This window comes from Tigriopus californicus, chromosome 11 (genome assembly GCF_007210705.1).
Source record: "Tigriopus californicus strain San Diego chromosome 11, Tcal_SD_v2.1, whole genome shotgun sequence".
NCBI lineage: Eukaryota > Metazoa > Arthropoda > Copepoda > Harpacticoida > Harpacticidae > Tigriopus > Tigriopus californicus.
In genome coordinates, this window is record NC_081450.1 from 1685267 (window position 1) to 1710889 (window position 25623).

Below are 25623 nucleotides of genomic sequence, written 5' to 3' on the forward strand. Positions count from 1 at the left end.
ACATGGACCAATTCAGAATGTGTTGCAAATTTAAAGTTATTGAAGCGTCAAAATTCGGGCTCTCGGTTATTCTTTTCGTTCCGGATCACTGATCTGAAAGGCACGTTTCGAGGAAGGAAAAAAATAATCGATGCATGGGTCTTCAAAGCATTTGGTTCATTATTGAATCCTTCCATCCACGGACCAGCCTAATCCATTTATCCGCTTTTCTGCTGTTGAGGACGCAACAAGATTCTGCCATGCAATCCTTTGGCCTTGGTTCCACGTGGATTCTTCGAGTCGTTCCCGAAGGCTGTGATCGCCAATGGCTTGCCAGAGAAATTGTATCCAATCCACCGGAAGGACGGCGAAAGTGGTCGGCGGTCCGAGTTCTCTCGTCTTCTTATTCCGACTACGGTATGACTATCTTTGTCTTTTATCATGGCCACGACTCGAAGGCTTTTTTTTCCTCATCGCGACCACGGTCGGATGTGTCCCTTCTGGCCTTGGTACCTGGCCAATCCAATCCAATAGTAGAAGAACAGAGCACAGCTTGTAAGAAGTCTCGCTCGAGTAGTGCAGTACTGTAGTTTCGATTTGTACTCGTGGTAGTACTACCTCCTCCACCTCCACCACCACCACCACCACAACCACACTTCCTCCTCTCCAATCAAACGACAAGGACGAATAATTGTCCCTGTGTGGATGTGGTTGTGGTGGTATCTGTTCCAAGGCTTATCTCCAACTTCCAAAGCTTGTTGATATCTGGTGAGGGCTGGAATCTTTCCGGTTCGCCTGGTTAGTTCCGAAACGTGGTTGGATGTGTGTGCATCGTCAATAATAACGTTCCAGGAGGTCAATTTCCAACGCCATTGAAAACGGGATTGGATCATCAGGTAAGAGATCAATTCACATTGTTTGCCCGGAATGGAAGCAATGTGATGAACCAACTGGTTGTTGTGGTGAAGATATGGAAGGACCTTACCCGGGCCCACTTGTACGTTAGAGAGCATGATGAATGGTTTTGAAGTAGGCCAAAAATAATTGAAAGAAAGAAAGACTCCTTTTATGTCGATTTTCCCCTCTAGCGATCAATTTTCAAATTAAGTCGTGTGGTGGATACAAGACTAAAGGTACATAAAATCAATTGTTCCCCCGCTACCCTGAATTTGGAACGTGCCTGTTCCAAACCAAGTTATGGACAGCTTTGGGACAGAAATCACGACAGAAGATGCAGAAATGGCGGCACTTTTCTCTCTTGATGTAAATTTATGTACGTGTATATATTGTGTGGAACGTAGTTGAAGGTTCATAGGTTCGGTGTGCAGAATTCCCCACATACATTTGTACGATTGGAACTGTCTTTTGTACTTCGTATACAAGCTTTCAGTTCTCGTTGGTTCCGAAAATGCTTGTGACCACGCTATGGCTTTTAGAAATAAGGTCTGTTGTTCCCTCTATCGTGTGAAGCCAAAACAGTTCCTTTGACTCGCAGTCCATCCGTGACATTGTCATTATAGTGACAGTAAAGCTGTAAATCGCTGTCTCATCTGACTTGTTGCAGTTCCAAAAGACGGCCAACTTTTGACACAAGGGCGCTTGCCTCAGACTTGGGCACATATCTGGCGGCCAAGATTGGAACCACCATGCATGAATGCATCTTAGAAAGAAGCGATAACACTCCTGGTAAAAAGTTATTGTGTCCAATGAAAGGCTTGGGAGCAAAAACGGTTGCTTAATTGAGGATTGTGGCAATTCGTGGGACGCCTTTCCTCATAACACCCCGAAAACACATTCATTAGGTTGACAGAATGAAGGGCAACAGAAGTATTTTTTCCCGTCATATGTACTCTAAAACTGAGATCATGAACATCAATTGTCTGGAACTTAAGGTAAAAATGGCATCAGCGATACAATTATTTATCTATATTTGACAAAATGTCGACTTCTTGCACTTCACGATAATGTCAACAAATTCAAGTGGTGCATAAATAAATCAACCCATGATTGGAGCAAAATGTATGGCTAGAATTTTGATTATGATAAGAACAAGGAAAACGTGTTTTACAGGGTGGCCAGAGGTAACAGGAATACATTGATTTAGCATGTGAAGGCGAAATATGACATTAGGGCCTATCTTAAAAGCATTGCTCTTTTCACTCTTGATGCAAGGATAGTTGCAGTGAAGAAATTATAAAAGGCAGATTCTCGGCTGGAATCTTTCACTCTACTTACTTACAGGCAAGAATCATGTTAATCCTAATCCATTCACCAGATAAGGAATAACACTGTATGTTACTAAATAGAAGCCTTGAAGAACGAGAGGCATGATAACATTGAGTAAATATTGGCTTCATGTACTAATCCAGCATTTTAATGAGAAGAATGGTAAAGAATGCCATATTCTGAATGAAATTGGAACTCAGATTTGCAACAATTGAATTTTCTTCAACACGAATTGCAATGTACCACTCCTTTCAAAACATAAATCTCCATGCCTGAATCATAACGTCATAACACATAACGTTAAAATACTAATAACTAGAGTTCCAAATTAACTATCTTCAAATCTAGAGATCCTGACAACTGATGTGAATGCATGCCATGCTGTGCTGTTTGATCGCTATTTGTTTTTAGATCAGCAAGTTACCTGAAAAAAGCAAATGCAGAGTAAAACAAGTTTGCACAATCTTTGAATAAGACAAGGATACCTTTAACAGGTCCCTCTAAATACGATAACAAATTATGATCGTTGCCATCAAAGGTCATTTACCTGCATAGGGGGGGTGTTATGCATCAGTTGACTTTCTGCAACCTCTCACCTTAGTTGCACATTAAAAGTAGATAACTGCACTTTCGTGCATATGAAGGATAAGTTTTAATGGACGTTTTCCCGCTATTGTTGTAAATTATTGAAAAGAAAAAGAATGGCAGCAGAGCTGATGAATCCTGCAAGACAAGATCAAGCATATAGAACATGATATAACATGAAATAAAGTAACCTTGTCTTTTCCTCAGAATAATGCATCACTTGGGGAAAGCACAAATTTGAATGAATTCTCATATTCTTATGCCAACATGTTTTCATTTGCAGGGCTAAGAGAAGCACTACAAATCCTCGCTTTCAACACAACTATGCTTTCTAAAATCTTATTTGTTTGGATATCTTGTTCTAGCTGGCTCAAAGACAATCTGAACGATTACCATCAGAATGAAATTCAAAGACTTGATTGGAACTGACTCCTCCTCCACCAACAAAGTTATTCAGTACTTGTTGCAGAGGCGTATTGATACTGTCGTCAATAAACAATTTGCAATTCAACGCCCGCTTTGCAAGTGGCCAAATTTCCAAAAGCTTTTAGAAAGGTCCTTTGTTAGTACCATCCGAAATTAAATTTAGCATTTAAATGGGGTTTCTCTGGAATATATTCTAAAAGAAATCACTTGGAAATTCGCATATATCATCAAACTTACACTTATTTTTTCGTTTGGCTTTTCACTGGCTTTTCTAACCGCTCAGGGACTGTAAATGAAACTTTACATCCTCTTTGTTTTTTAATTGTTCGTCCTTATATATTAGATCTACCAATGGTCCAGTCAATCAAACTCAATATATGTGGAGTTTTTTTTTCTTCCATTTTCAATAGTGTTAAGATACTTCTAATAGAAGCATTTGGAAACAATACATACAGCAATATAACCATTTATGAATCCATCAGACAAATGAAAATGTTTTTTTTTTTTAATTTTAAATTTCAAATTGCCCCCTTGCTGTGATACTCACCAACTGTGCCATTAATGATCTAGTAATTTCTGGAAAGCACGTTTACACACCAAGTAATCTAATTTAGATACCGAAAATCCCATGTAGAAAGCTTATGATGAAGCCATTTCAAAACTTCAGTGGCTTATTCATTTTTTTCTAGCCGTAACCATTCTTGAGAAACGGATCAAACAACGAAGGCTTCCTCAAACTCGTAGTCTAAAGTTCAGTTTAGATACAATGAGCGATTCATTCAAAATTTTCTTGTCCGTTGTGAGTTTTGAGTTATCTCCTCTGTTTGTTCATGGCTACATTCTAAGCCATTTCGGAAGCTAAAAAAAAGTTGGAATTCCCAAATTTTCCATCTCTCGCCGACTTGAAATTTACCTGTTGTGATTTGAATAGTGATTCCCAAAACGTTCTGTTTCTTTGTCCAAAACGCTAGCTGGCGGGCTCTTTTTCTAGATTTTACAACGACAAAGATATTTATTTGCTCATTTTGACCTCTAAAGGGATACATCTTAGATTTATGAACGGCTCTATTAATATTTCTATATTTTCCGCGCAGTAAGCTGAGTGACCGAACAATCCGTCTCAAATGGTCACGCCAGATCACCACGTGGGAAACGCCTACATGTGAACATATAATATATTGTGCCTTTTTTCTTCCACTCCTACTGTATCTAAACCCGTTTCTGTCCTCCCATAGTTTGCAACTTCATTTAACGTACTCTCCTAATAACCCATTTCTGATATCTCCTTTCCTCTACATAGTCACCAGCAAAAGCCAAGTAAAAAATCATTACGTTCTATGCAATTGATGTCTCTGATTGGGAGAAGTTCATTATGTAAAGCCATCGACCCAACCGCGCCTGGTTTTAGGTCGAAGTTTGGTAGCTTGTAGGAAATCAGTCGGGAGGACCGCCTGGGTACCCAGAACACCATTTCACTCTATATTACTTTAAAGCAAAAGTTAGACACAAAGACGCACCTTTGAAATTCTGCTATGCGAATATTTAGCTTGTAAGAAGAGTGCTGGCTGGCTAACTGCTCGGGCGGACACATTTTGAAAATTTCAAGATCAGGAGTGAATTTCTGCGAGAAGCGGGCAAGTTGGACAATCACACTTTTTTTCACACAGCCTTCAATATATTTCTGGAGCGACCGCAAATATGATGACAAGTGAACATTTCATGTTACCTAACACCGGCCTAAATCTATTGCCAAGGGTCTGCTTGGCAAACAAGGCAGGCAGATTTGTTGACAACTGCCCAACAGAAAGTTGATTGCTATAAGGCGTTTTGGGTATGTTTTCCTGTTCTTGATTGGGCTATTTGGAAACCACGTTTTTCAGTAATTTGATGGTATAAATGTCGTAACCATCAATAACTTGCAATATAAAACCAGTCTAACGACTTCACTTTTCTTTTCTTTCTGTACAATGATGTGGACTCGCTTTTAGTCGAACAATCGACTTGAACAGAGTTAGCATCGTGATGTTATCTCTGGACTTAAACGTACGATATATCCAACCACACATTTGAAAAGCTTTACCCACCTTCAATTGGATATGCTCATCCAACTTTCCATTATGTTGGAGAACACCACCTAAATCCTTCATGGACGAGACTTTCCCTCCATTTTCTACGAGTGGAGTGTTCAAATGCGTGTGACCATGTGGCATGTCAAAGAATTTATCTCCGAAATTTCTGTGGCAGTCTACCCTCCTCTTTCTAGGACCAAAATCATTGTTTTGTAAGGCTTTACTTAGTTAGCCATATATGCGTCCGTGGTTTTCTTCTTTAAAGTGTCTACTCATAGATTACAAACTCACAGGACAAGATATAGGGCTAGTCAAGTAAACGCGTTGATGGACAACTGACGTCATTCCATGGAGTAAAATCAAAGACAACATGCCCAGCTGTGCATGCATTGGATTTTGACATTATTTCCATTTTACAAGCTTGTCTAGGCAATTAGCATTGTTGTATTGAGCCAATTTGAGAGTGCGTTCACTGATTAACACCAAATATGCTCATTTAGGAGGGTTTTGTAACACAACTCGCTCAAAATCACTCAATTATTGAAAATTCAATGGGCGAATGGTGCGAGTTGACTGTGATGTTTGTCTCAGTTCTCCCTCCCCAAAATGCCCAAAATCAGGGTGCCGGACCACATTTTTCCTTGAACTTCCTTTACTTGACATCCCCTATTGTCATGTCCTTGCAAAATTTGAATACCGAATTGCACCATCAAAATTAAAAATTCCAAGATTCCTCTTGTTCCAGACTATCAATGAAGACCCAATGAACGATGAACCCAAATGGAACCGCTATTGGGCCAACAAATGGGACTAGCTTTCAAGTGCACCCTCTGCTGGCACCCTTCTGGGATTTCATTACTGACCAACAGGTGGTGGCTATCCTAGGAGGCGTGGTTGGCTTTTGGGGAGGCGTGTTTGGCTGTGGATTGATATTCTTGATGCTAGTTGCCTATCGACGATGGAAGAAACGAAGGTTCAACGAATTGAACAACCCCACCATAGTTGAAGATGGTCACCCAGAAGAACCCAAACAACCCATACGTGATCAAGCTGATCCTGATCAGAGCGCAACCTCTCCGAATGACTCTAGCAGGATGCGTTCCCAACCGACCACTCCAAAAACTCCAAAGATACCAAACTTTCAATCCCGTCCAAAGTCACCCCAACCTCAGCCAAGACCCAAACCTGAGGGCGTGTCCAATAAAAAGAAGAGCCACGTGGCCAACTTGCCCCGACTCCCCAAACCGATTCCCTCTATAACACACACGCTTCATTGATTGACGATGCCAATATCACCTTGGACGTCGTTCTCTTCTCACAATTATTTGGTAAATTATGCGTTTTTAATGCGAGTAGAAGTGAGTTGTGAGTGAGCCATATAGAAGGCAGTGGTAGACCAAACGAAAATGCCTTTAATAAATAGTTGGAGAGTGACAAAAGTGGGAGGACAAAGGTCCAGTCATATTCCAAACATTCAAGTTATTTATATCCACAAAACTGATGAGGTGCTGCTGACACAAGAAACACATCTACTATATATTTGGTATGAAGGGTTTAGAGATCCAAAACTGATTACGGTACAGTAACAACATTATTTTGCTTCTTCCCACCAATCCGAATGTTGGGGAACACAATCAAATGAACTATGGATAGAATTAAAGAAAATATTTCTTCGCATGGAAAGAAAAAGTAAGGTACTTGGTACTTCAAAGCAGAAAGTGTTGTAAAATATATAATATATATGTCTGTATATACTGAATCCGTCGTAGCAATTAGTACTTGACATCTGATAGTCTCGCTTTGGCTTCATCTTGACAATTAAGTGGGCAACCCTGAGGTCAATCGCTCATCCTCAGGTTCGGTGTAGGTTCATTAGTGTGTGGTTGCAAACGGATTCGAGTTGGATTTCAATCCTGGCCTGATTCGGACATTACATCAGTTGAAGATGACTTTGCTCTTGGTGATCATTCGCTAACTCTTCAGTTTCTTTTTAATTATGCACCCGAAGACCTGGAAATAATGAAAACAGGACATGATAAGCGCTTCTGGAACTCCAATTTCTTTCTTAATTCTACGAACGAGATCTGGACGATTCTCGCAATGAGAGTGATTTATATGTTAACTCTGTGACATGCACAATTGCGGTTCCTCGTTGAGCGCTGAATTTGAATTGCTAATTTCAACCTGGTTTGAAAGTAAGGCCTTGTCACCGTTTCTAATTCGTCTCTGGGAATAGCTAAATTTAGATTATCATTCGATTTGAAAGGGCGGCAATCAAACCTTTTTTTTGGGCAGAAGCTGACAATAGTATAAACAGCAGCTTCGTAAATCGTTTTTCCGGTGGTATCGAATTAGTTGACGTCATCTATTCCGGTTTGTGACCTCACTCGCTTTTCCCATTTGAAGGCCGTGAACAACCTGGCTCTCCTGCATTGTGGGGAATCATTTCTTGCAGACTGACAAGGCAAAATGGAACCTTTACCGTGTTCCTAGCAAAAAGATCGCTTCTCCATTTAACATGAGTCATTGAAATGGAAAGGGTAACCAACCCATTTCCTTCCTCCGCTCAGATTAAAATAAAGCGCCCAGGGCGTGCGTCGATCGGCGGAATGGAACATTCATTGTTACGTGAGTAACTCACTTATAGTCTTCCTTTCCACGTCTTCCGTTCGCACTGGCAAAACCTGCGCACCAAGATTTATGGTCTTCTATTATCTTGCTCTACTTTTATCATTCCACACCCGAGTATTTGAATGCTATATCCGTGGACAGGGTTTAACTGGAGTCTAAATCAACCCGAAGTAGGCTTCCAAAAATTGACTCAACCTTGAACCTGGTTTTGCTGCACAATCTAGGCCAGAGCTGTTGCTCTCTTTCGTGGCCTTCTGGCAGCCTTTGGGCGGCCTTCGGTGCGCCCGCCGTCAATGCCAACAATCCAGCTTGAGAGTGGGGCAAAACCAAACCAAGGAGGACGTGGCAAAAAGAATGAATGAAGTGTTGGCACCCGTCCGTTGCAGAAAGAGGCTAAATTTAGAGTCCAGATCTGCCAAAAATACCAAAAATAGTATTCCGATGACGTCGTCGACCCTTAGCGAAGATTGATCCTCACCTAGACCTTACTGAGAGTGGGCTTTGGGATCCTAAGATGTCAATCCTCTCTACATTTGAGGCCTGAGATCACGCTACCTGTCTGAGCCCACAATTTTCTTAAGATGATTGGATAAAAGAAATGGGATTGGATGGCATTCCATAAATCAAGGGATTTTTGGATCTTCAAACATCCGTGTTCTACTTAAAACGACAGTCTTGATCAAACCAAAGGCCTTTGAAACCTCGAGACGAGAAGGCTGCCTTAACTATTTGGGAACTGGGCCAGACCCTGAACCGCAGGGTGGCCATCTCGGAGCCTAATTATAGAAGGAGTGAGGGTTTCTTGCCACGCAGGATCAAGATAACTTGGTCGATTTATTGAGTCCAACAATCCGGCCCTCTGACGTCAATTCTCAAAATCACTAAACCGGACAGAGGGCTTCATGCCTCCAGTCTTTTACTAGATTATAAAATCGGCAGACCGTAACTCGAGAACTCATACGGTGCTTATTAATGCATCTTTTAATGGCACATTCAGTCCCATTAGATGTACGTTCAGTCATTTTCTTTACATGTTTTTTCACAATGAGGCTATTCATTTCATTTTTGAGGTTGTTCTTTCTCTCCCTTTAAGGGCCACGTGACGTATTGTGTGAATCAGCATAAAAAAACAATGCCCTCAGGTCAGTTCAGCTCAATATATGTATATCGGTGTTCTCTCCTTGCTGGTCATGAATGAATGGCCTAAAGTGGGCCAGAAGTTTCTCTCGAAACTTTTTGTTATTTACAGCACCGACCAGATCTGAGGAGATCCATCGACTTCCATCCGTCAAGTTTACAATGCTCTTCCGTTGTATACTACTACTACTACCACTATTTTAAATGGCCTTTCATGAATGCACGAGGTTCAAAACATGCATACACTGCAATCTGGAGACGTCTGGTCTTCAATCGGGTAGTTCCTGAATCAAAGAGACAATAAGAAGACCATTGTTTAATAAGAAAGTCTCCATTGTTTCCCCTACCAATTTCGTGCCCATTCTTTTTTTCCTCCTCTCGTTCTCTCGACAAACTTCACCCGAACAAACGAACTTGATGAAGACAATGAAGACGTCCAACTTGACTGGATATATAGGTACCGTTTTCGTTCTCGAAAGGTGTCCAAAACTTTCAATGTCATTGTTGTAGACGTAAGAACTTTATTGTTCCGCATACTTCTACCAATGGCAACCACATAACGGTCCAATCTGTTCCCATTGATGGATGAACAGATTCGTTTCGTCATGAAACACTTACCACTTTGTGTGTTTCTGGGCAGACTTTATTGCTTGAAGGCTCGTTTCACTCTTCGTTTCTGAAGGATCTGTTTCTTAGGAATGGACTTGGCTAGTCGTTTGAGTTCTTCCTCCTCCACTTGAAGGTCCAAAGGTGATGGAGTGTGATCATTGGGGCGACCCATGGGCACCTCCTTCATGCCGTGAATGTAGTTACGGGTCTTTTCGTGGCGCAACTTTCCATCGAAGGTCTGGAAACATTCACCAAACAAGTTTAGGCCTTTTCCTATCTACCCGGATCCACGCTTTTCGCTTTAAGTCATTCTCCATTATGCATGGGTTTTGGAACAAGACGAGCCAGAGGGAACACACTAGTAAAGAACCACAAAATGGATCAGTAAAGCGCTTTAAAACCCACCTGTTCAGTCTCGAGTGATGAATCTTCATTAGGGTCGACTTCTTTTCGGTTCTCTTTATCAAACTCGAATTTTCGAAAGCTGATCTCAGGTTCAGGGGACAGTTGCTTGACTGTCAGGGCAGGGTTGGCTTGGTAGATCAGGGATTCCAAGTCCTTCTTGGTCATCTGGATCACTTCTTGCTCTCCCTGATCACGGATATGATCGGGATGCTCGAGCTGGCCTTCAAAATCGACGGCCTTGACCGGTTTTAATGCCTCGTTGGTTTGTGGATCAATTCGTCGTCGACTGGAGAGGAACAAGCGATGCGGATCCGGTTCGATGAAATCATCAGGGATTCCAAGTCCTTCTTGGTCATCTGGATCACTTCTTGCTCTCCCTGATCACGGATATGATCGGGATGCTCGAGCTGGCCTTCAAAATCGACGGCCTTGACCGGTTTTAATGCCTCGTTGGTTTGTGGATCAATTCGTCGTCGACTGGAGAGGAACAAGCGATGCGGATCCGGTTCGATGAAATCTTCAGTGTAGTAAGGATCGGCCAACCAGTCATCCTATTAGATGGAGTCGAAAATAGAAGAGGTGAGGGAAAAAAAACTTTTGAAAGGTGCTTAAGATGAAACTGTCTTGCAGACTACTCTCAGATGATTGATATTCAAAAGCGGAATGAATGAAAACCTGATAAGGGATTAATTCTGCTTTTTTCTCATTTCGCTCCTTTGCTTTCAATACGTTACATTTACACTTCATTTGAAAAGAAAGGCCTTGGTTGGGTCCAAAAATGAATACAACCACTTTTTCGCATTGCTTACATTCTTTGAAAGTATCTGATCGTGAAATGTGAACGCATATTTCGGTGGAATGATAACAATATGTTGTTATGAGGGTCGGAAATAGACGGGGTTCTCGAGTAAAGAGAGCATCATATATCTCATTATCAAGAACCTCACAGACTTTTCTTGGGTCCATAAGACCTGCCGTCTACCAGGTAAGTAAGCTCTTCTGGGTTAATAGGTATAAATACGATCAAAAACCACCTGAGCAGCTTTCTACGGATTCCAGGTAATTCTGCTCTGACTTCATGACCTCGTACAATTCAAATGACGTAAATTGACCATAATCAGTGTTCACGTCGTTATTTTCGGTTGAGCGAACGTTCCACAGATGATATAGAAATCGTAAATAGTCTCCATAGTATGTACAGAGCTCCTACAATCTAAATGAATGAAGCATCTTGCTTCAAAGCCGCTCTTACAAAATCGTCTGCCATTATAAAATTCCGAGATTCATTACCTCTTTGTCCACACGCTCGGAACGTTTGAGATTCCCGTGTCCATTTCGGTAGATTTCGGATCCCAAATCTTCCGTGATAAGATCCGGAGAGAACTCTTGGACCATTCTGCGCAAGTCCTCGTACTGTTGGATTCGGTCCAAGACGTGGGACTCCAAGTCCAGGATCGACTCGGGCTCTTCCATTTCGAACATGTCTTTGTCGGCCAAAAGTGCATTCAGGTTGCGGATGACTTCTAAAAAGGCCAAAAAGGAGGATACTTGTTCCATGAGGGAGGCTTTAATTTGGAAATGAGTAAAGCGTTCGTTGGCGCCCGCGTATTCTTCCACAAGACCAGTTCGAACCAATTTGTTGTACAACCACTGAACATGAACTAATGGCTATAATTAGCTCGAATCTAAATGCATCATCCGCATTAACTTTGTCAAGGACAAGCCAAACAAATAGCCTCATACAGTGGAGGCGAAACCTCTTTTTTTTGTAAGGTACAGCCATAAGGTTAACCTTCAAACTCGGTGCCAAAAAACAACAACATTAAGGCACATATTCAACATCCTGTTTTCTTGCTAAAAGCCCTTCATAAAGTCCACAAACAACATAATGGGTCCCTTTTTGGGTTCCATTAAAGGGTTCGGATGGCCGACGAATTTCCAGGAACTTTCTCAAGTTCTAGGAACTTCATGGGACAGTGGGGTGCGAGATTTCTGTCCCCAGAAAGGCCTAACCGAGTTCCTAGAATCTTAAATAAGGCCGGCCTTTTCAGAGAGATGGATCACCTTCGGTTGGATTATGGTCCAATTTGAATGGATCCCGCCTTCATGGTGGCCATTCATGATCTCTCGGTTTTTTTTCTTTTGTGAAAATGAAAGGCCCCTTCCCATCCACCCTGTGGGCTTGACATTTAACCGAACAGGTGGTGGACCTTTTAAGTTTAAATTAGTCTTGTAATTACAGTCTTCAATGACAAAAGATCTAAACGCAATCAAGGAAAATGGTTGAGGCTTTCTCTAATCTTTTTTTCGTTGTTCAACGAGACATGAGATCATTTTGAAAGAAAAGTTGGCTTGCAATGTTTTGCTAAAAAAAAAAAATGCAACGACGAGGTGCGCCAGATTTTGAAACATGTTTTACCTCCCGAGTATTGCTTATCGGCTCCTAATGTAAGCCCTGAAGTAAACCCGGCTCGATACATGCATAAGCCAACTTAATTGAATCCGGAAGTTCCATGTCAACGGTCACTTGGTCCAAATGGAAAGGATACACGAAGCTTTTTTGAAGACGTGGAACGTTTGTGAGTGAGTGTTATTGAGTGCTTTGAAACGAAACCCGTTTTTTCTGTGGAATATTTGTGATTCTCCAACTGTAAACATGCTCTCTCAAAAAATCTCACAAAATGTCGTCGTGCAGAAGCTTCCTGTGATTCCCCAAATCCGTCAAGTGCCAAGCGATTACTGGAACAAGCCTTCTCTACCGAAGGTCCTTCCCTCATGACCTTTTGAGTCGTGCACTTCCATAGCTAGTCGGAGAGTTGAGAATATATAAAAAGGACCACAATTACCTTCGACCTCCATGTGATTGACCTTTTTCAAGTAGTCGTCTTGTTGCTTGTCATGGATGGCCTTTTTCAGGATGTCCGTGGACTTGGCCATGAGGTCCTCGTGATCTGGTCGTTGGTTTGGGTTTTCAACCCCGCTTTCATTTGGGTTGGGTTTGATTAGGTGCGAAGGAAAGGCCACAACAGAAGAAGACATTTGGAAAGGACACAAGGCCACTACAGCCAAAAGACTGAGCAGCTCAAAGGAAGGCAAGGATGAAAATGAAACCAACATCATACTATCGCTTTGAAATAAGGAAGCGGCCTTTGATCTGAAATGAGAAGACTCCAATGAACCTTGAGCAAATAAAGGTCCTTCTAGGAACGAATTTGATGCCCTCTCCTATCCATTTAGATGATACGTTAGTAAGACTACTCACTTGTTCCGATTGTCCTTGCTGAATTAGTGTGGAAGTGACACTCTAAAGCCTTCCCAACAAACCAACGCAAAGGCCTGTTGCTTTTTTTCTACCTAGCCGAGCGTTTGTCTGGAAACCAGTGCTCTCTCGTCAAAGGCTGCGGTTCTACTGTCTTCTTTTGAGAATCCAAAGCAAAGGCCAACAAGCAAGGCTCGGTGCTTCTCAGCAATGGTTGTGAGTGGAAACCGAGGAAGAACAAATACGGCGAAGGAGGGGGAGGAAGCCGACCAAAGAACCAATCCAAAGAGAGAGACGAACAGAAGAGAGATTGAGAGAAAGACTCGAGTAAAGTGACCTTTAGATACTTGAAAGGATGTGGATGTAGGTAATCATTCAAAGCTCCCACCAGGTTGTTGTCAGGCGCTACGAGTGTCGGGGTTGTCGTCGTTGTTGTTGCTGTTGTTGGAGGGTATGAAATCATAATTAACAAAATGGCCACCTAAACCCCACGCGACCCTCTTCACACAATGAAGGACATTTGTCAAAGGTTAATGAGCGACTGAAGCCACATGACCAAATACGAGAGTGGCAGAGGGGGGCGGTTTATTTAGGTGGGATTCAATTTAGAAGTGGAAAAAGGAGCGGCGAGGAGGGAACAGGATATGTCACATGAGTACCTTGATCTCTACCAGGCAGACAGAGGATCTGATTGTTTTAGAAAATGGATTTTCGGTTTCTTTGTTATTTGAGACATGACAATAATTTTCATTTTTTTGGCTAAATATGAAGTTTGGATGAAAGTAAGCTGATTTTGGAAAAAAATATCTAGTCACTTTGGCTTATAAAACAAGACAGTAAATCCTTTTAGGGTGGTAAGGTGGCATTTCAGAGTGTCAGAGTTAGCCCTGTTTCAAAAACAATGACGAAGAATAGTACTTCAAATTTTAGTACGATTACGGTAATGAAAAAAGTGCAGAAAAGAAGCAAAAAACACTTCCACTAGGAAATCAACTATGTGTTTATTTCACTACATGGGATGAAATATTTTAACTCTCTCACATTTACTTCCAAGTGAGTAACTTAAGATTTTAATACACACAGGAAATTTGTTCTGAAGAGTCAGCTGAGCTCAGCATTGAGTAACTCGGAAAGTACGTTAAAAAGTAACATTCAAACATTTAAAGATAAAAAGGTTTACACATTTTTTAACAAAGCGCAAGCTCAAACCATGCTTGGAGAATTCCAAAATAATTTTAAAGTGTGCCGCATATCAGCCTTCGGTATTCATATATTAAGATCCTAATTTTCTAATAATCTTCTTGCTCTCGGATAGTTGTCACTACTTAATACAGGAAAATTTGTCTCCTTTGATGATCTGGCATTGTTTCTAAAACACCATTTTTACCAGGGCTAGGAGAATTTGTTTTTAAATTTTGAATCAATTGTAATTTTTTTTTGAAGATTCAGCAGCCATTTTTTTTTCTCGGAACATTCGATTTTGATGAAAAAATTACATGTGAGGGTGGGTGTGGGTAGCGGGGACAATGAAACATTGAAGGAACCCGTAAGAGAAGCAAGTTCTTCATTGTTTTGGCCAGCCTAGATTTTTCGGAGGGCTGAAAGGTGCAAACTTTGACATTCACTACAAATTACTCTAAAACCTGGTTGAGGAAAAATGCAAAAAATGCAATTGGAATCTCAATACTTTACACACAAAAGAGCCAATATAAGACATTTTCATTTTAGCCAAGGCCTCTTCACCCTGAGAGATAACTGAAATAAGACACCCAGAGGAACCAAATTTGATCTAGAGACCTGCATGGTTTAGGGTATTAATTTGGGGTTCCAAGGTTAGGAGACAACTTGGAAGGCATTTGATTTTAAAGATTTTGAAATGATGAAATATGGTGAAACCGTTGGTAATTGCTTCAAACTTGTGCAAAATTAGTTTCATGTTGTCTTTTCATGTATCTTTCTTTGAGTTGTAGAATACAGTTTATTCTTGAGAAAAAACTAGTTTGTGCTTTAAAAAACAATCTGGGCCCCAATTATTGTAAATTAGCATGGGTTAGAGTCTGGAGTCATAGAGTCTGGATCTTCAAAATAAAATTCTTTCGCTTTTTTCACACACCTCATTTTCAATGAACTAAAAAACAATCACAAAGCAAAATGAAAATATTAATTTCATATTTCCTTTTCGTAGAGAGCATTTATTTGTCCACAAGAGGAAATTCATATGGGAAATTCAATGGCAATATTCATACGTCTATTATAACTTGACCTCGGAAAAAGGTAGAAAAGTCAGCAAATGGTAACTGAAAGGTAGAAAAATGATTAAAAAAAAAGGAGCAAAATCAGTCATAAACAGGTGGAAAAAATGAAATTTGTTAAAAAAATGCAAAGTTTGATAAAAATGTCCTCCAAAGTTGATATAATGTTTCTCACTTCTTGAAAAAAGTCAAAACAATGTAACAAATGCATTTTTGAGCCTCGTCAAAAGGGTTTCTCATATTCTTAACTGTATTTGAAGTTTTTTCTGCTTTTTCAAGTTTTTTTTTCAACAATCGAGTATGAAAAATGCCAAAAAACCGACTTCTTTCCAAGAACAACGTTTTAGGTTAATTGTTCAAAATGTGGCCCAAAAAGGTAAATTCTAAGGTTTTAGGTTTTTGAATTCATTTCCTAGGTCCAGTTTTAACGCTAACTTGTACCTTTTATCCCTGACATAATTTGCTTATGAATTATGAATAGATATATTTCTAGGCTGGAGAACTGGTTTTGAAGATTGACTAGATACCCTTCTATCGGAAAATAACAACAAGAGTACCAAAACCCTTTTTAGAATTTTCTCTTTGGCTTGATTGAAGATATCAAAGGGTTTATTGAAATACTTTAGGCTTCCAAAGCGTGGCATAAAACATTAGCCTAAAATCTAAAAGTCAAAATCGTTAACAAATGAGCATTCAGGACTATATTTGGAAAGTTACACTTAAATTATGTTGCTCTGAGCCTGGCAAAACTATAAATTCAAGAAATTGTGGCTGGTAAGAAATTTGAGCAATTTCGTGAGTACGGTTTGAGAGCTTGCTTTACAATAGAATAACTCAATTGCGCCAGCTATTATGAACTAATTCAAACCACACTCAATTGTAATAAATCTTTATTGCGAAATTGTGAGCTCAAATTTCACATAAGAGCTAATTTCTTCAGATAGAAGAAAATTGTGATTAGTTGAATGCTCTTAGCCATTAATTTTTATTTTCAGCCCCCTTCACTTTCAGCCACAATTTTCTTCAATTCGAACACGTGTCTTGCCAGCCGAAAGACCGTACGTAGTCTGGATCTCGAAATTGAGACTCAACATGGCCATTATAAAACAATGAATATAATACTGTTCGATATCAAGTCAAGGTTAACCCCTTGAGTAAATTGTCTCTACTTCGCAGTTTGAATGGTGAATATGGCCAAGTTTTGATTCATTAACTAAGTAATTTATTTCGCAAGGACAAATTGTAGTTTTCAGTAGTAATCAGGCACAATGAAAAATAAAACCAAATATCGATAGCTTAACGGTGCTTTTAGGCCAGAGGGGTTAGCCTCCCCCAGCCAGCAAAGCCAGCCATCACATCGGCCGTATCAAGTTCCTCAAAACCCGTTCTGTCAATCATCTTTAAAACAATAGCTAGAAATACAATATTCTGCCAATTTCTTTAAAAAATGCCACATTTCTATTATACTTCAAATTGGTCATTTTCAGTCTCTTACCAGCCGGCCTTGAAGACTGCCAAAACCCTACGGTGTTTAGGAAAGCTGAACGTCTCATCCCATTCTCGGCTGAGTGTACCCTAATCCCTACCCAAAGGGCTGGATGGGTGTAGCGAGCCTGGTCTAACCATGGAGGCACTTAAACGACAAGTTTGAGCCTGATACTGCCAAAGCACTGAGGGCCCTGTAAGCCCTCCACAGGGCGAGTAATGATAGCAAGATGGAATTTGAGACTAAATTTTTCGAAACCTTGATTCTATCTTTCCTGAATTGTTGGAGGATACATGATACTTCGAAGAAAACTGTTAGATAGTCACAGGTATCAAGCAGCTGAGCTCTTTCTATAATCACAGTCCTCCGCTTTGTTGGTGTTTTGCACCAACAAATAGTCCAGTTGGTCACCTTCCCACCAACCAGGCAAATTTTCGGTCCATTTTTTCTTTGTGTGCTTCTTTGCTCTTTTATGTGCCAAAATTTTGTCCAGTGTGCCTCCATACAGTTTGGTGTGCCAAATTTTGTTTTTTTTGTGCTCTCTTTATATTGAGTGATATGTGTCACTTTTTTTCTTAACAGATTATTTCCCCACGGGAATTTGGGACGGACAAAACTTGTCAAAGGCTCTAGTAAAATATATTTATTAAGCACCACTTCTCCCATATGGGAACCTTGTGGAAGAAACGGCCAAATGATTCCCCGAACTTCTTCAACATGAAAGAGGCTTCAAGGGGTTTATAATGTGTTCGTCATTTGCCAACCCAGCCTAGAAACGGAGCTAATTAATATCACCTTGTTGCTATAAACCTTATTCTCCACTCTCCATTCTCACCATCATCTTGGTGAATTTACTATTAGTTGAGGTTGGTGCCAGAACCCTATCCCAACCGCCGAAATAAATCATTATCGCAAACACGAGGGTGGATTTGGATTATCTTTAAAGTGTCATCGCAGTGTATATCTTCACTCTTCCCGGAGAAAACGAGGTCGACAAAAAGTCTAGATAGATTAACCATAGAATCAAATACCCTGCAACGATATTGTCTCAAGCAACGGGTACTTAAAGTATAAAATGTGAGTCTGAGAAACCTTTCCATAAAAAGTCCGGAATTCTCCTTGCAACTTGGATTTTTTGGAGGAAAAAGAAAAACTTAGCCCTTTAACACGTTTGTTGTCGCTCTATACATTATTTGCAGACACCGAAGCATTACCTCACAATCTTAAGTCAAACTAGCCAACCATGTCAATTTTTAGTTGCCTTAAAATATTTGCCAATATCTAACCTAGTAAAGGTATCTAAGGAAATTTCAGGAATACAACTTAACTCCACGATACAGCTCTATCAAGTCCATGGTCAATTAATCAAGACTGGAGCCGGCATTAAGATCAGGATCGCTGGGTTTATCTTCGAAATGGCCCATAATTGGTGAGTGGTTTCAACGTATTGTACTTCGGTATCCAAGACGCATTCTCAACAATGGAAACTGAACAAGACGGATCTGAAGCAATTCGACTAACTTTTTGATCACCTTTCTACCCAATTATTGGCTTATTTTTGGTAGGCTAGACTTAACGAGGTCGGATAACAAAAATTTTCTTTTTAGAAGGCATGGACAAAGGAAGGCTTAAGCAGACCATAAATGACCATTTCCTGTCAAGTTTGCTCAAAGACCACATGTCAAAGACACACACGGATGAGTATATATGTCCTAACGACTCCAAATTGTAAACGTGATTCCCAAATATTTGATCAATACCAAATACAGTTGATTTGTTCCCAACACGCTTACGTCCGAAACAAAGTTACTTCATTCCCATTGGCACTCATTGAACAATTGATTGTCACCCAAAAAGCCCTTTTCAAGAACCACGTGCACCAACTCCAAAAAAACGAGTCTGACCAACCATGTAGATAGAAAAACTAGGATTTCCGCTTGAAAAATTTCCACCATGGAAGGCGCTCCAAATGGACCCGATTTCCTCATGCCCTTGGAAGTCGAGTTGTCAAGTTCAGGCCCAAGAGCGGCCTTCACTTCATCCAAGGTCTCCGCGAACTTGTTTATCAGAGGAGTGCCTATGTCATACCAGGTACAATACGTTGGTGAACGTGGTTAATGCAGTCGAACTATCAATGGGAAAGCGACATGAATGGTGAAGATGTTCATCCTTGTCTCATGCTGAAAAAGGCTGCGCAATTTTCTCCACCATGTGTTTTCTTTGAGTGCTCAGCTAGTAAGTGGATCCAACGAATTTGCACACTCAAGATCGAGTGCATATCTTCTACAGTGCCTCTGGAATTGTTACTCAATTGAACGGGAGCTGTGAAATGTCGCCTCAATGGCGGGGGAAATTTTTGATGCACTTCTTCTTCATCATCCACCTTTTCGTTCTTCGTTCTTTCTCTGTACTTTTGACGTCAGCGCACGTCAGGTAATAAATGAATCCAACTAGATTTGGGTATTCCGTTCAATGTTGCTTTATTTTAGTGTCTGGTTTGTGCATACATTAGACGATTGAAATACAGCTGCAAATATTTCGGGTACAGTTAAGAAAGATTTATTGCAACTCTTCCATTCTTCTTTTCACTCAAGGACTAGCAGATTGTGGGGGTACGTTTGTTAGTATTTCTTTTAGACTTAGAAAGCTTGGGTATATCATAGTTTTGAGCTACACGGTGTTTGCGATCTTGAAAGTGGCAAAAATCTGGCCAGAGGGGAATACTCTTCTTCATCAGGACAAAGAAGATTTCTTTGAACAGGGATTATGTTCGACATGCCGATGTTATGGTTAGCTTTATTATTGTTCATTTAGACCGTATTCTGTATGTTTTGAAGTCATCGTTCCTTGTGAGGGCATTATCCTAGACCCTAAATAAAGCGAACGCAATAACAGCAAAAGTGAGTGTTTGTGATTCGACCGTTTTCTTGGTGCCACTCATTTCTGTGTTTCTCTTGAAGTTTGCAACATTTGCAAGGATGCCCAACCATTCTGCAACGGCGAAAAATGATTGCGTTATCTATATTATTTTACTTGCTTGTCGAAGCAATCAATATTCTGATATTGAGTAAAGATATTAGCAGTGTCAGAACTAAATCAAAAATGAAACAAAATGTTGTTGCAACACAACTCACTTAATTGGACTGCAGTATGAGTTGGCTAGCTGTGATGTTTGAACAAGTTCTCTCTCCATGAAATGCAAGGTGACCAAATGGTTTTGACAAAAAAGTGTTAGATGAATGGCCAGGAGTGCCTTTGTTTGGGGTAAAAGAGCACGACTGAGAGCAAAAAGGAGCTGCCTTTAAAACGGGAAAAAGACACTGCTTTGGTTTTTATGTGCCGGAAAAAGTGCTTTGATTGTGAGCAACCTGAAAGTATAAGGCCTATTGTTTGGGGCTGCCAATTTGTTGATTGTCTAATGAATTTTAAGGCCCAGGAAAAAGCTTGAAGAGGCAGCTACACTATTTCTATCTAAGTGAAGAAAAAGAGTTAATTGTAAGAATAAAAATCATAAAAAGCAGAACAAAAATATTTCTTTGGGTTTGTTTATTTTAGTGGGCATATTTCTGACTAATTTTGAAACCACCAAACAGTGTCAAAAAGAACTAAAACGTAACTAAAAAAGGGAATGTCCAGGGAAGGAATTCAAGGAAAAATGGGGTCCGGCACCCTGATTTTTGGGCATTTTGGGAAGGTATAACTAAAACAAATATCACAAGCAACTCGCACCATCCGTCCATTGAATTTTTAATAATCGGGTGATTTTGAGTGAACTCTGTTGCAAAACCCAACAAAATGAACATGTTCGGTATAATTCGGTGAACGCACTATCAAATTGGCTCAATACCACAATGCCATTTGCTTAGACAAGCACATAAAATGAAAAAAAGTATCAAAATGCAATGCATGCACATTACAGCTTGGCTGGGCATGTTGTTTTTGATTTTGCTCCATGGAATGACGTCAGTTGTTCATGAACGCGTTCACTTGACAAGCCCTACATATAGGCCTATTTTGAAAAGCGGCGAAAGAGCAAGTTGAATATTTTTGGAGTCACATTTCCGAAAAGTGAGATTAAGAGCTACATTTCACCCTTGTAGCTAGGTTTGATCACCTAGGGCAGCAAATTGTGTAAAATGAATTTTTGTTACTAAAGACCTCTTTTTTTTAAATTTGCACTTTTCACCTTTATTTCCACCTTTTTACTTGTTCTTGCATATTTGGCATAAAAGTGTTGTTTTGGTTGAAATCAGAACTTTCTTGGCGTTAGAATTGGAGTCAAAGTTTGCTGCCGCCAAAATGAAGAGATAAAGAGCAGAATTTTGAATATTTGACGTCAATTATTAAATTTTACAGCCCAAGAGTGCGTCACTTTTGGTTGAAAAGCAAGTAAAAACAGATTTTAGTCCAAGCAGACGTGCAAAACAAGGCAAAAATATAGTTCAACAGTCCAAAAAACGCACCATAGCTGCTTTCCTTACCTCCACCACTGAGCAAACTAACTTATCTTTTTGAGGAAGTCGAATTCCGATTTTTTCCTCCTAATTTTTTCTTCAGCTAAATCAATGTAGAGACTTAATCATGGTGTAGATCTACTGTTGGGAAAAAAGAAAAAATGGCAAGGCGAATTTGGGGTGGCCAAAATTTGCATCAAACTAGCACGTTGTACCGGTTTTCTTTTTGCAACGAAGAACAGCCTGAGCAAAATTATGGGACCCTGAGCTCAAATATGTGATGGTAGGGGAACGCTGCTCTTCTGCTAAAAACGAAGAATTAAAAATGTGTTCAACCTTTTCACCGTACAAATCCAAGGTAGACTGTTTTGAGCATTTCCCTGAAGTCATAGGAATGGGTAAAATGTGCCCAATACATTGGCAATCTAGGCCTCAAAATTTGTAGAACGTGTTCAAAATGTGTGATGGCCCTATCATCAATTGTTAGATCAACCAATCAGATTTTTGATACCAAAAGCTCAAACGAGCTCACCTTCGTTGACATTGTCATTCTCTTAATTTAGTCTATGCATTAGTCAAAAATTTAAATATGTGAGAAATTTTGAATGTTATGTCCATAGCTAGGGATCGTGATGTAAATACCTAAAAGCTTAGCTTGATTTGTAACGGACACAAAGATTGTGATTCGACGCAAATCGCGAAGCTTCTCGTAAAAAATAGTTGGTATTAGCAAATTTAGAAAGACCCTGAACGAAGGGTTGGTCAGGAATTTGAAAAAGAGGGAGACCCACATCAGCCTTGATTGAACAATGGCATTTGGTCATTGAATGAATAAAATCCTTTGGATTTAGAAGGCATGAAATTATGCAACTTGGGAACGCGAGTCTGAATGAAGACCTACTACTTTACGGTCTTAGCCACTTTGGCATCCTAAAAGTTTGCATTGTTGACAAAATTGCAGACAAGCCCTCTCCTATCACTGTACAATGTGGTTACTTTAGGATTGAATCAGATTGGGCGTGTGCATCTAAATGCGGTAATTATCTTCCGTACTAACGTTTGTTCTTTATTTGATTGCTATGCATCTTTAGCGTTAATCACTATTTAGGTTTTTTTTGCTGAATAGACTCCGACAAAAGTGTTGTTTTTACGTCGATTTCAAAAGCTCTCCACTCGGAAGAAAGGACGATATTGTGGGCCTTAAGTGATCATTTGTGTTGCTAGATTTTTTGATGATATTCCTCAGAGGTAAAACTTTTCATGATCTACGTGTTGTTCAACGAAAAATGAAGTTCAAAAAAGATATATATCAACTTAAAAACACAAGCCGGTGCCGTGCGCGAAACCAAACACTACATGGAAATCATTGCCCAGGGCCAATTTACTTACATATTCCTGCAGCAAATCTGAGAACAACTTAAAAACCTTCTAATTTTGATTAACTAAAGTCGGAGTATAGTTTTCTTGAGGTTTAGTTAAACTGAAATTGGTCGGCTTGATTGATTGTACCTAGAAATATGGAGTTGATTTGTAAAAGAGACAATAATCATCCTTGATAGTAGGCGTTTTATATCATGGAGCATCCCAATAGCATGTGCTGATAACGATCTTTATGGGAAGGCAACTGTCACTTAAACAATGTTTTAATTAGTCATAATTGGAGGGGAGCAATCAGTTGGAATTGAATCCGAATATCCTCTCGCGAATCCATTCATCACTTGGTACTTTTAATAACCCAAGACACGGACTTATAGAGATGTGTACTGCGAACGGAAACAAAAAATCCTTATCTCCGCAACCTAAAACGGAAACTTAACTCAAAATAAGCACTTGATACGACCACAAGGTCTTGTTGATTAGATAAAATTGACCAAATTTGAGCCCAAAATTATGCTCAGGGAACTCAGAAGACACTGTAAAGTCCGGATTGATACTTCAAGTTTAAGTCTTTTCTTCTCAGTGTTGTAAGTTCGACTTCCCCAATGTCTGGCTCTCAGCCATAGATAACTTCATATATAGATCGATCAAGGGCGCTGCGATTTCATGTTTTCGTCTCAGCTGTCGCTGGTGGAAAAAAAATGTTTCATTCGTAGTCAAGCTACTTAGGACAACTATGGTGCAAATTTGAATCGTTGACAGCTCGTCCAAATTCAGAGTAGAAACCCCTAATAAGACTCCTTGTCAAGCAATTGCTCTAGTCTAGCATGCTTCATAAAACGGGTTTGAGTAAGTGGTCCGACCACATTTTTAAGAACGAAATTTTTAAGAGGTTAAAATGGGGCTCAAGTTAAAGTTTTCATCCATGTGGTGGAAACACTTAACTGAAACGCAAGGAACAAGCCTGGGTTCAGGCTGACCTGCAGAGGTGTCGGAATTACCTTGTTTACGTATAGGCGCAATCATGTCGCCCACATTCAAGCACATTGTTGGGAGATTGAAACGAAATTCCGAATGCCTCATCATTGCTTTGCAATTTCGGATACATTTTGTTACACTTTCGAGATGCGTTGCTAAACAAGGGCAGTCAATAGAGCACAAGATTTGCTCTACTAATGTCCAAATCTTTTTTTGACATGTTACGTGTATTATGCCCTAAAAAGCATGTTTTTTTTATTATTCTACCACTCTTTCTACCTGTATATTTGTAAGATTCAAAAGAAATTAGTATTAAAGAGGAATAACAAACGTTTCATGATAATAATTCAACTTGCCTGAAGCGAGATTTAACGAAATATCTTTGTCCCATTTCCACCAGCGTCAGCTGACCTGAAAACATGCTCATGCGGTACAGCTCCTGTTGAACTAAAGCATTCTAGTTATGGTTTTCTATGCTCTCAGCATTCGACTTTGTGCCGTCGTCTATCATGCGAACGCATTAGACATGTCCCGAGTTATGTAGTACTAGATAAAATTCGAATTTTCGGCCTGCTCTTGCTCATCTACATAAGCTTTTGACAATATAACTTTGAAACGAACCACTTAACGAATAAATTATATGAAAATAACCTTTTCATAATTGAAGCGATCTACGTTAATTATTCTATTACTTTAATTCGAAAAGTGGCTCAGAGTTGCTATGACCAAGAACAGGGCGATTTGGTGGGAAGCTCGTTCACACTCCATACTTCTAGAAGTTCGTGCCCAAGGCTTATCCGGTTGAATAGGGAGCTCTGCCAATATGACTTCCCTTTTTGGCTACCTATCTACCCCTGTAATACCTGATAGAGGTCAACCAATCTTAAGGTTGTAAATCGATCAATTAGATCTTTAAGTCCGGAAAAAAAATTAGCGATTAAGGAAGAGAAATTCAATTCCATTACCTTTTTCGAAAGTAATCGATCATCAGTTAAGGATAACTTGAGGCAACGGGTTAATGACATTTTTGTCTCTGTGAGCAATCCTCACCACTTGCTCCAGAGAGGAAGGACCAACCTAATCGTGCATGGTCAGAGCAACAAAAACGTGCTTGCCCTTAACACGATCTGGTCTGGTCTGGGAATCCTCTTATAACTTCCTTCTCAGATATTTAGAAAGACCTTGGGGAAATCATCCCCGGGAAGAAGAATATCTATTTCTTTAATGGCTGTTATTTTTTACATAATGTTTATAAATTTCAGGCTTGAGACAGCCTTGTGGAGATCGGCTTTTCGTGATATTGAGTTTGAAGAGAAAGCCGAGGGCTTTCCTGCGAGTCTCGTCTACTGGGAGGTAAAAGAGTTTCAGGCGTTGACCTTGCTAACATATTGAAATGCAAAAATGCACGAATATCATGGAAATAGAATGGCGGCCCTTGAGTGTGCAGTGTTCTTGTGCCATAACAGATGATATTAAAATCCAAAGTTGATCCATGGAAATGTATTTTCTTTTCACCAGTGAGCGGAATCTTGCATTCCAGTCAAACATTAAGAGAGAGAGCCATGAGACAAACTTTCCAGCAATCGGGTTTGGTTTCCTTTGGGTTGATGAGAGCCAAAATTATACCCAGAAGAACCGGTTTTCATGACGGAAAAAATAATTGGACCTCTTTGGGACTCGACGAGGCTGTACCAATTTTCTAAGCAAAATCGCCTTTCCAGGGACAATGTCACCTGGGCAAAGACTAATA

General features: G+C 40.0%; 1 protein-coding gene and 1 long non-coding RNA gene across 2 annotated transcripts; one reads left to right on the forward strand and one right to left on the reverse strand.

The window, feature by feature from the left end:
• Window positions 1-371: 371 nt before the first annotated feature.
• Window positions 372-6606, forward strand: LOC131890636 (uncharacterized). Its single transcript, XR_009374338.1, has 2 exons — window positions 372-875; window positions 6031-6606. It is a non-coding gene; the product is annotated as an uncharacterized LOC131890636 (long non-coding RNA).
• Window positions 6607-10315: 3709 nt separating this feature from the next.
• On the reverse strand, window positions 10316-13518 carry LOC131890666 (uncharacterized). The gene is made up of 4 exons (XM_059240065.1): window positions 13330-13518; window positions 12914-13221; window positions 11358-11590; window positions 10316-10618 (listed from the first exon to the last, which is right to left on the reverse strand). The coding sequence occupies exons 2-4, from the start codon at window positions 13185-13187 to the stop codon at window positions 10316-10318; spliced, it is 810 nt and encodes a 269-aa protein (XP_059096048.1). The 5' UTR covers window positions 13188-13221; window positions 13330-13518.
• Window positions 13519-25623: the final 12105 nt, after the last annotated feature.